The sequence below is a fragment of the Rhinatrema bivittatum genome, chromosome 2, assembly GCF_901001135.1.
Source record: "Rhinatrema bivittatum chromosome 2, aRhiBiv1.1, whole genome shotgun sequence".
Taxonomy (NCBI): domain Eukaryota; kingdom Metazoa; phylum Chordata; class Amphibia; order Gymnophiona; family Rhinatrematidae; genus Rhinatrema; species Rhinatrema bivittatum.
The window spans coordinates 258,298,090-258,309,908 of NC_042616.1; the positions used below are offsets into that span (position 1 = coordinate 258,298,090).

Below are 11,819 nucleotides of genomic sequence, written 5' to 3' on the forward strand. Positions count from 1 at the left end.
GCATCATGTCTAGGAGAGAACCTTTTTGACTAGGTAGAAGAAGTTAATGTTATAAAAGAATAATCTACTATCTTTTAATACTTAGCAACATCTTCTTTGTATCATTTGACTCGGGATCAACAAAATTTTAAAAGGGCGTACTATTATTCAGAGATGATGCAGTCCATATTCTTTTTACAAGCAGCATCTGTTGCCCTTAACAGCAAACCCAGCCTCAACAACTCCAACAGCAGCAAACAAGATCTAGGCCAGAAGACCTGCTGCAATGCCCATCTCAGCCACCTCAGAAATCTGCTATGGCTTTTCGATTACCATTGATTGCAACAGAATTCCCCATTTCAGTCTTCCGATGGGGGGAGATTTCAGTATTTTAGTACCCAGTGGTCAAAAATTACCTCAGATAAATGGGTTTCAGGATAATTAGACAAGGTTACCTTTCACTGGTATCTCCTCCATGCCTTCAATGACATTCGCAAAAGCAGCTGCAGGTGTTTAAAAAATAAATAAATATAATCACTATTAGCAACACATGCAATAGAACTCCTCTCCCCAACATAGAGAGCACAGGGGTTGTAATCCACATACTTCATCATGCCAAAGAAGTTGTTGGAGAATTTTGACTTACATTCAGATTTCTGAGATCTAGGGTATCTTTAGGAAAAGTTCAAAATGAATTTCTTAGGCACCTTTCTGCCACACTTAGAGATGGAGAATGGCTTGTTCAGAAATGCTTACACTAATTCCAATACTTAAGAGAGAATTTTTAAAGGGCTGCGTGTGTAAAAATCAGGACTTATGCGCTTGCCCTGGTCCTGCGCGCATTTTTAAAAGGGTCCGGCCACGCAGGTAGATTCCGATATGCACACAAGTGCCAGGCCCTGAAAAAGGGGCGGGCGAGGTTGGGGTGGGGCAGAACGGAGGCCAGCCGGGTCAGCAGCCATTAAACCGTGTTCCGGAGAAGCGGCCAGCAGCCGGGACGGCGCACGGAAGTTGCTTCTGCTCCTACAGTAAGTTTAAAAAAAAAAAAAAATGAGGATAGTTAGGGTTAGGTTAGGTGTCGGAATGGAGCGGGGAAGAGGGTAGGGATAGGAAAGTTCCCTCCCAATCTGCTCCTTAATTGGAGCGGACTGAGAGGGAACTGGGGAAGGCCCGATTGCGTCGCTGCACATAATTTACTAAAATTCACACCCCACCCCCGCGCGCGGCCAACAGATTTTATAACATGCGCGCTCTGGGAACTGCATGCACATGGACGCACATGTGCTCCTTTTTAAATCTACCCCGTACTGCATAGGAAGTATTTAAGATTTTCTTTGGAAGGAGACTATTATCAATACAAAGTTTTCCCATTCGGGCTGGCTGTACCTCCAAGAGTGTTTTATCAGATGTTTGGCAATAGTAACTATGCATCTAAGAAAAAAAAGTGTTTTTCCATATGTAGAAAATGGGCTAATATTGAGCAAATCCTACGATTCCAAAGTAAACAATGCCTTTGCGTTTTAAAATTGAGGTGTCTAGGATTTGTTAATTTTGAGTAGTCTTAAGTGTTGCCAGCTTATCAATTAAAATTGATAGGAATGCATCTCTGTACTCTGGAGGGAAAAGCATTTCTACTTCAGCTCAGGATGTACAAATTAACAGATCTGGTTTGAGCATTTTGTCATACCAGCACCGGAACCAGCGCCCTTCATGTTGGTGCCTCTGCTGGAAAGGCTGGACATGCTGCTCGATGCCTTACTGACAGGCCCCGGTGCCCTGTCCGCCATCGGTCCCTCCCCACATCACGATTCCGGGCTCCTCAGAGGAGGAAGATGCGGCTCCATGCCCACCTCCACGGGCAGTGCTGCCGGTGCTGGATTCCTTTCCCAGACCCTCTGACCTACCAGTGCCCCACAGCCCATCACAGGTCCCGGTGCCCTCAATGTTGGCGCAACCGCTGTCTGTTACTTCTCGCTGACCATCGGTGCCTGTGTCCCATGATTTGTGTTTTGGCTTTCCTCCTCGACCCAGACATTTTAGTGGTGAGGAGGAGGCTCCTTACGACCCAATGGGAAATGCCTCTGAGCATTCTTCTGAGGCCTCCGAAGACCTTCAGTCAGAGCCTTCTCCCCCAGACAAGAGATGGCGCTAGCCTCCTGAGGACCTCTCTTTCGCGAGCTTTGTGCGGGTGATGGTGGAAACCATTCCCTTCCAACTTAACTGAAGAGGATGTCCGCCACAAGATGTTGGAGGTCCTTCAATTTGTAGACGTCCCTAAGGAGGTGGTGGCTGTCCCGGTAGATGAAGTTCTTCTAGACCCCCTCTACTGACTCTGGGAGTGTTCGGGTTCCGTGGCTCCGGTCAACAGAAAGATGGATGCCATGTATTTAGTGCAATCCCCTGGGCTTCCAGAAGAGCCAGTTGTGTTACTAGTCAGTGGTGGTTGAATCAACCCAGAAAAAGGCCAAGAGATCCCACCCTTACTCCTCCGCTCCTCCAGGAAAGGATCACAGAGCCTTAGACCCTCTAGGCCGGAAAGTTTTCCAAGGAGCTATGCTCATCGCCCAAATTGCGGCATACCAGTTGTACATGAACCAGTACAACAAAACCTCTGGAAACAGGTCCAGGAGTTCGCTGAGGGCCTCCTGCAACAGTGCCATTGTCCAGAAAGGATTTGAAGCCAGTAAGCATGAAGTGAGGGCATCTTATGATGTCTTTGAGACGGCAGCAAGGGTCTCAGTGGCAGGCATTAATGCCCAACGATGGACCTGGCTGAAAGCCTCCATCCAGAGGTCCAAGACAAACTGGCCAGAGAGAATCTGGGGACAAAATCCAGAATGCAGTGGCCCAGTTCAAAGATCACCATGAGACCCTGCGCCAGTTGTCTACTACCACCTCTGACCCTTCTTCAGCGACCCAAAGGGCGCCACATAGAGATTCTGGGAAGCCATTTTACAGGCAACTGAGATATTACCCTCTAGCCTCACTCGCTCAACCAGCTCAAGCTACCCCAAAGTGCCACTCCTGCCAACAGCGGATACCTCGGGCTCAGCCTAGCCCTGCGGCTGGCTCTTGACTTGCGCAGAGAGCAGCAGCCCAACCCCAGTGCCCGCATTATCCGACCCACCAGTGGGGAGCCGACTCTGCCTATTCGCAGAAAGCTGGTCCCCCCATTACCACCAACCGATGTGTGTTATCCATCGTAGCACGGAGTTACCGCCTGAACCTTCTCAATGTCCCCCAGACTCCCCTCCCTCTCCGGTGTGGAGCCTTGTGGAACATGCAATGACCCTCGAGTTAGATCTCTCAGCCCTGCTATGGTCCAGAGCCATAGAACTGGTCCTCTGGACACAGCACGGCTGGGGGTTCTACTCCAGGTATTTTCTTATCTCAAAGAGAACAGGTGGCCTCCATCCCATCCTCGACCTCCAGGCCTTAAACAAATTCCTCCAGAGAGAGCGGTTCAAAATGGTATCTTTGGGTACCTTACTCCCACTTCTTATCAAGGGGACTGGCTCTGCTCTCTCAATCTGCAGGGCGCCTATGCACACATAGCCATCTTTCCCCCTCATCGGAAATATCTGCGCTTCGTGGTATGCCAGCAGCATTTCTAGTACAGGGTTCTTCCCTTCGGGCTCGCCTCCACACCCCGGGTCTTCACAAAGTGCCTGGCGGTGGTGGGAGCACATTTGTGCTGGAAGGGGGTGCATGTGTTCCCATATCTGGACGAGTGGCTCATTGGGGTTCTTCCAGGGAAGGAGCCCTTCAGTCCCTGAATGTGATGATGGGGCTCCTCCCATCGCTGGGGTTTCTCGTCAATTTCCCGAAATCCCAACTAATGCCATCTCAGTGGCTCAGTTTCATCAGAGCAGATCTGGACACCATGGTGGCCAAGGTGTTCCTTTCCCACGATCACATAGCCACCCTGATTGGGTTAGCCAGTTACATTCATCGCTGGCAGACAGCCTCAGCCCGCCTGCTCCTGAAGTTGCTGGGTCACATGGCATCATCGGTACATGTCACACCAATGGCCGCCTAGCCATGAGGGTTACGCAGTGGACTCTGCGGTCTTAGTGGCACCAAGCCTCTCGAGCTCTCCACATTGGTCCAGATAACTGAACTGCTTCAGCTCTCCCTCGCCTGGAGGGTGCAGGAATCCAACCTGAGCCCCTGGCTGCTCAGGTGATCCTGACCATGGATGCCTCCAACCTAGACTGGGGAGCCCATGTCAACGGCCTTTGCACACAAGGGGTGTGGTTGAAGCCCGAGGTGAGATGCCAGATAAACTTCCTAAAACTTTGAGCGATGCAGTATGCGCTCTATGCGTTCCAGGACTGCCTGTCCAACAGGGTCATCTTGATTCAGACAGACAACAAAGTGGCCATGTGGTATGTGAACAAATGAGGGCATAGGTTCTTATTTCCTCTTGTCAAGAGGCAGTGCAGATTTGGGCCTGGGCCCTTTCACATTCCATCTCCTGTGCACGATCTACCCAGCAGGGATGGAGAGTGTGGTGGCGTACCGCCTCAGTTGAACATTCCACCCTCACGAGTGGTCCCTAAACCCCTCGGTGGCAGACAAGATCTTCCACCGGTAAGATCAGCCCAATGTGGATCTCTTTGAGTCTTTGCAGAACCACAAGGTGAATCACTTCTGCTCCCTGCTCAGGGAGAGGAAGGGACCAGCCGTGGTTGCCTTCACCCTCCTCTGGAGTGCAGGTCTCCTGTATGCATACTCTCCGATTCCGCTCATAGGCAAGACTCTCGTGAAGCTACAACAGGACTAAGGCTCCATGATCCTCATAGCCCCACGCTGGCCATGGCAGGTTTGGTTTCCGATCCTCCGCGACCTGTCTGTGCAGGAGCCCATCCACCTGGGCACCTTGGCCCGACCTCATTACGCAGGATTGGGGCAGACTGCACCACCCGAAACTCCGGTCATTGGCCCTCATGGCCTGGATGTTGAAAGGCTATTGCTGCAGTCCCTCAACCTTTCGGACATTGTCTCACAGGTCCTCATAGTTTCGCATAAGCCTACCAAGCGAAGTGGAGGAGGTGTTCGCCCTGGTGTGCGGAACAGGCTCTTGACCCTTTCACTTGCCCTACACCTAATCTTTTGGACTACCTCTGGCGCCTCTCAGAGTCTGGGTTACAGACTACCTGAATCCCGGGTGCATCTGAGTACCATCAGTGCCTACCACTGCAGAGTGGGCGACGCTGCGATCTCTGTGCAGCCCTTAGTGGGGTGCTTCATGAGAGGCTTACTTCAACTGAAGCCTCCACTACGTCCTCCGGTTGTGGCCTGAGACCTCAACATAGTGCTGGCATGGCTCATGTGGCTTCTATTTGAGCCCCTGAGCTCCTGCGAGTTGAAGCACCTTACCTGGAAGGTCATCTTCCTAGTGGCAGTTACTTCTGCTCACAGAGTCAGTGAGCTGCAGGCCCTAGTGACCTATCCGCCTTATACGAGATTCTTCCACGACAGAGTAGTGTGCACTCATCCTAAGTTCCTGCCTAAGGTGGTGACTGACTTCCACCTGAATCAGTCCATTGTGTTGCCCACCTTTTTCCCGAGGCCACACTCTCACCCAGGTGAGCGGGCTCTGCACACCTTGGACTGCAAGCGTGCTCTCTCTTTTTATCTAAAGCACACCGAAGCCCACAAGCAGTCCACCCAACTCTGTCTCCTTTGATAAGAATAGACTTGGAGTTGTGGTGGGCAAACAGACCCTGTCCAATTGGTTGGCAGACTGGATCACTTTCTGTTGTGAGCAAGCGGGCCTTCCGTTCGGAGGCAGAGTGAAAGCGCACTCAATAAAGGCCATGGCAGCATCAACAGCACACTTCCAGGCAGTCCCTATTGCTGAAATCTGTAAGGCCGCGATGTGGAGTTCCCTCCACACCTTCGCAGCCCATTACTGTCTGGACAAGGATGGCCGACAGGACAGCGTCTTTGGCCAGTCCGTCCTCTGTAACCTATTCCCAGTGTGAGAACCCCACTCTCCCTTCCTAGGGCCCAGTATGAGGTTAAGCCTGCCCCGTTATTGCCAATAACACCCCTGTTGTGCCTGTTGCACTTTGAGTGCCTGTTGGCCCACTGTGTTCCAGGGGCAGCTTGCAGCTTGGTATTCACCCATCTGTGAGGATTACCATCCTGATTATCCTGGGATAAAGCAGAGTTACTTACCTGTAACAGGTGTTCTCCCAAGACAACAGGATGTTAGTCCTCAGGAAACCCACCCGCCACCCCGCGAAGTTGGGTTCGTCTGAGGTTTGTTATTTTATTTTTTCGCTCATTCTTTTTCTGCTTTGATACGAGACTGAAGGAGGACCCCGTGTGGCTCCAGGGTTAGTGGCATGCTGGGCATGCTCAGTGTACAAAAGTATTCCGTGCCGGGCTCCATCTGATGATGTCACCCATCTGTGAGGACTAACATCCTGCTGTCCTGGGAGAACACCTGTTAAAGGTAAGCAACTCTGCTGGCAGTCTTTCTCCCATATAATTTGGCAAATACAAAATTAATGGGAATCATGATATATCGTACAGATATTGTTCTAATGCTTGTTTTGTGTTAAGATGCAGCAGTACCGTAACCATTTTTTTCTCACTGAATGCTACAAGATAAAAATGGCTTGAAACAGCACATGAATTTTCCTCCAACAAATTAAAATGCAAATCTGTCTTTCATGTCTAATACTTTCCTTCTTTTCTGCTGTACAGTTCATGGCTCATAATTTTTGCTTTTAACAGCCCAGAAAACCCAGAAAGAGCAGTGAGTGTGAAAATAAGTATAGAAGATGCGACTTCACGGAATTATATGGATACTGAGACATCATTATAGAACTGAACCAAGAAGAGCATATGTGTGGTTGTATGTATATATCATTATAGGATATCATGCCATTGAAGGGTGACTTTCATGCTGCTTGTAAGTACTGTATACACAAAATCATGAGCACTGTAAATATTGTATCTTTAGGAGAAAGATGTTCTCTCGTTTAAGACACAATGATCATTCTTCAAATATTTATTCTATGGGAAATTTTATTTTTTAATGAGAATTTTAAATAGGTGTATGTGTATGTATAATTTGTGTGAAGTGAGGATCAATATGTGCATCAGTGATTTGGATTGAGTATAGTAATTGCTGAATGGTTGAAATGCATGTTCGCATTACAGCCAACACAGAATTTTATTTCCAAGGGGGGAGGGGTTTACAATTTTTTTATTTTTATTTTTTAGTGTGGATGGGAGGTTTATTTGCTTCCATAGAACAGATATAAACATGCCATTACTTGAACAGTTAAAGGACAGTGGTTATGGCAAATAAATATAACAGTTTACTGCCCAACCAGGTGAAAGTTTCTGCCAGTCTGGAGAAATAAGTATTAGACCCAAGAAATTTTCTACATTGATTGTGATGTTTCTAATTTTGTTAGGAGCATTTATTTTGTGCCAGACAAACAAATTGGTGATGTCCACTCCTCTGCTGTTTCTTATTAGGGAGACAGTGTTAACAGATATCACTAGAGGAACTGCTGCTGGTACAGAATAACTGTGGCAAAAATACAAGCTTCGCTTTCCATGTGAGATTTCTGGAGAATGCTTTAGTCTAAAACTTGTTGCCAGCATAAGCGGGCTTTGTTTTGATAGGGCTGCTCGAAAAACCTATTCCTTAGTTTGCCATTATAATGTCTATTAAGGCTATCTTTATTTGTTGTATAGTGATACTGTACAGAGTTTGTCTCCCAAATACATCAATATGAGATGAGTTTTCCAAAAAGTTAGTTATTTTGGGATTCATCTCCATTTTTTTTTTTATTTTTAAAGTATTAAACTGTTCCTTATTCCCTTTAGATTAAAAAAAAATCTATGATGTCCTTTGCATCATTTCATTGAATAATTGGACGTTTGTTGTAACTTTTACTTAGTATCAATCATTTAACATCTTAGTAAAATACAATTTCTCAGCGATGTAAAAACATACAAACTTTGTATAATTCTCCTGCAGATCAAGTTGTGCTGTATCTGTGTTAATTTTTTTTTCATTTATCATGATCTTGAGCTCTTGAAATGGCTGTTCTCTGTTGTGCCCTTAACAGGTAACTGAGCTGCTTAATCTTGTGGTTTTGTTACCACATCTTTAAGTGGAACACTTTTATAATCCTGAAAGTTCGGTTTTGTCAGTATTAGACAACAAACTTGGTTAGTCATTCTTGTAGGACCATTGCCTTTTTTTTCCATGCTACTTAGAAGTCAGTGCAAGTGTCTGTCTGGATTGTTTACATTGTCTTGTATGTGAAAGCAACAGTGCTTTCTGCTCATGGTATAATTCACATTTGCTGTGAACTGCCAGGCCTCTTTTTTTTTTTTCTCCAAAATGTTTGTGTTTTGGGAAACAAAGTAATTCTTCCTACATTAATTTGGTACCAAAAAAGTGTCCAGCAGGGCCATAGTTTTCTTTCTCCTTTTTTTTTTTCCATCTGGTCTTGTATATCAGATTGTATGCCTTTTTGAAGATGCACTCAGTAAGTGGTCTGAAAGTATGAGGAAGGAGGAAAATTTTCTTGGTTAGTTTTCTTTCAGGAACAAGTCGGGTTTCCTTCCACTGTAAATGGGAGTTATTGTAGAAAAAGAAAATCTGTCGATCTCAAGTTTTCCTTAGTAAAGTCCACCTAGCTGCTTGTTGTGCATTTTTTTTCCTGCGTGTTAGACATGTTGAGGCCCCAGTTTTTCTACATAGCAGTGTTCTTCCATCAACAATTTACATAGCATGTTTACAACTCCAGAATCTTTTTCCAAAGATCTATACTTGTGTGTTGAACTCTTTTTTACTTCTTGGTGTCGTCAGCGAGATTTCCTCCCATGAAAATCCAAATGGTTTCTGACAAAGCCAAGAGATTTAATATGCACATGATCATTTTATAACAAGTGGTTCTTTAGCTATTTTAATAAAGAGCTTGGAAACCACTGGAATAAGAGTATTGCTTCCCTGGTTTTTTTTTTTTAATTGTTAAATTTGTCCAGTGCCAGAACAGTCATGAAGTAGTGTTTACATTAAGGCTATTTGTTTTTATAGTGCCCACTATGCAATAGGTTTTTATAATAAAGTGCTTCTTTTGACCATTTTTCCACAGAAATTACAGATATGGCAGTCATAGAAACCAGGAGTAAACTGGTTTTGAGTAGTATCCTGCTCATTTAAGTTTATGCAAGTGTTTCCTGTGCTGTATTTTTTTTTATTTTTAGTTTTGCACCTGATATCCATGAGATTTTAGAAGACCCAACTAATACAGCTATAGAACATTACCTTAACAATAGAAGTAATTGAGTAACAGTGATTACCCAGCACTAATTTAGAACATTTCAAATAATTTGAAACAGACACTTTCCATATTTTTGCATTGCAGTAGTCACCTTGCTCATGTATTTATTCATCCACAGCCCTGTACTTTCTTTGATAGATGTGCTCATTGCCATAACTGGAGTTTTAGTGCTAAATCTGGTTGCAGCGCCACCTCAGGAATTTTTCTCACTAGCTTCCCTTTATTTAAGAATATTGCATTGTTTACATAGAATATAAGGGTGATCTTCAACTAGAAAAACAAAAAAAAATACATCAGTCCATGCTTTCTTAAATCATCTTACATAAGTGGTTTGTTTTTTTGGGTTTTTTTAGATCTGTTAGATTCTACTACCCAAACTTAAATTTGTCTCACACTGCAAATTAGGTAGATTTATTTTTTTAAACTGTGGTATTTGTGCCCAGTTTGATGTACTTATTATTTTTGGCCTTTTTCTTTGCAAGAATAGTGAGTGTATTCTCAATCATAAGATTTTTTTTTTTAGTAAAAATTGAAAAGACCTGGTGATGGTGTTTTTATTTGCCAAGTATAGTATCAAAATAGTGGCATTATCAAATGCAGTGCACTACCACAATAATTTTTTGTTCAAAGTCCAATTTAGCTTCATTTAAACTTCAGCAACTTTTTTGCAGGAACTCTGACACACATATAAGTAGCACCCTAACTTGATTTTGCAAAGAGCGCTTCATGTAAGCAATGTGTTTGCAAGTGGTATTGTGTGACATGCATGCAATTATTTTCTATCTGTGTGGGCTGCACATTTTGTGACTGCCCTAATCCTTAGATTAATTCATGTTAAATTCGGTTCACAGATTTCAGTTATAGCAGCTCATACGTTCCAGTTCTCTTTTCCTTTGGTGCATATAAGTAATCTTGTTGTGTTTTGAAATTACTGATGCAAACTAGTTATTGAACAGTGGAAAAGTGTGAGAGGTTAATTTTTGTTTATACTGTACCAACAGCTATTTATTTTGTAGAAAAGTAAATTGAAGTGTAAAAGTGCACAGCTTTGAATATTTCAAGGTAGAAACTATAAAGGTAAAAGCTAGCAATTTATTTTTTAAAATTTAGTGATTTTAATATCAAGTAATTTTATTTTGTAACTTTTTCTAGGAAAATCTTGTCAAATGTAGAAAATCTTTGTTATAATTATTTGAAGGTCATATTTCATATACTGAATTTACAGCAGTTTTCAGATGGCTTGGAATAATGTGTTGAATATCAGTTTTTATTTAATGCAAGTGAATTGATTTGGTAGGAATGGTGATATGCCATTTTGTATTCCTATTTTCCCTTTTTTCATCTGTTATATTCACAAATGTGTGTGTCTTCCATAGTTCAGTTTAACTGAACAAAATCAAATTATAGTATTCATTGTCATACTTGATGATTTGATGTGTAATTACTCTGCACAACTGTTTTTAATCACTGATTTTGTAATTATAGCAGTGGTTTATCTTTCATAATAAAATCCAAAGCAAGCTAAATGTTCCAGGAATAGAAACAAAATTATTCAGTTTGTGAAAATCACTCATTGTCTGTACTTGTCTTCAATGTGAAATCTTACTCTGTAATTTAATAACTGTTAGAAGAAAACTATTTTTTGTAATGTTAACAGTTGAAAGCAATAAAATTCTACTATACTGTATTGTCTGTCTTTGCTTTCTTGATTCATCCAAATGTGTAGAATGCCAAATATGGCATTCTGATTTTTTATTTACATTGATGTATCATCTCATCATAAAACTCAGACAATAGAATATTTTTAAAATTACAATATATATATATATATATATATATACAATCAGTTCATCTACAACTCCATGCCATGTTACCAGCAACTTATTTTTAGATGTTTAGAATATGCAACTACTTTTCTCTTATACAACACTCCCTCTAGCTATAACTAATTGGTCTTTCTAGCAAACTACCTTGTTTATTCATAAAATTTGTTAGACAAGTTTTTTGCCTTTCCTCAAGGACAAATAATCCTACTCTAGATGCAATTAGTTGGAAGACTATTCCACAGTCTTAGTACAGCTATGAAAAAAGCATACTCCAAAGTGTGTTTGTTCCTTTGTGGTTGGAACTGATGAGGCTTGTTAGGATGATCGACGTTGACGATTTGGCCTATACTTCCTCAATTTATGTTGATGAATAAAGCCACTTCTCTATGAATTACCTCTACCTTATGCCTTTACGTTTTACTAGGACACTCAGATCTGCAAGTCAACACCTAGTCACACCAGCCATCAGATTTTCACGACTAGCAGCCACACATGATGGGGCATTTTCCATAGCAGGGCCAATGCTATGGAACTCCATTCTTATAACAATCCTCACTATTACAGATATCAAAGAATTCAAAAAACCTATCAAAACATTTATTTAAACATGTATGAGTAGCACCTTTGCATTCAGATTTTCCCCTGGCGTCCAGCTTGATTAGCTGTTCCGGAAAATGTTTTTGTACTC

At 43.0% G+C, this 11,819-nt stretch overlaps 1 protein-coding gene across 4 annotated transcripts in view; it reads left to right on the plus strand.

Annotated features, from left to right (window-relative positions):
• The window catches only part of SLC4A7 (solute carrier family 4 member 7), a 385,387-nt gene extending 374,395 nt beyond the window's left edge, over positions 1-10,992 (plus strand). For all 4 annotated transcript variants that reach the window (XM_029589434.1, XM_029589432.1, XM_029589435.1 and 1 more), the window contains one exon: positions 6,730-10,992. In XM_029589434.1, coding sequence (XP_029445294.1) covers positions 6,730-6,820 — 91 coding nt within the window. In that variant the 3' untranslated portion in view covers positions 6,821-10,992. The remainder of the gene's footprint in view (positions 1-6,729) is intronic.
• Positions 10,993-11,819: the final 827 nt, after the last annotated feature.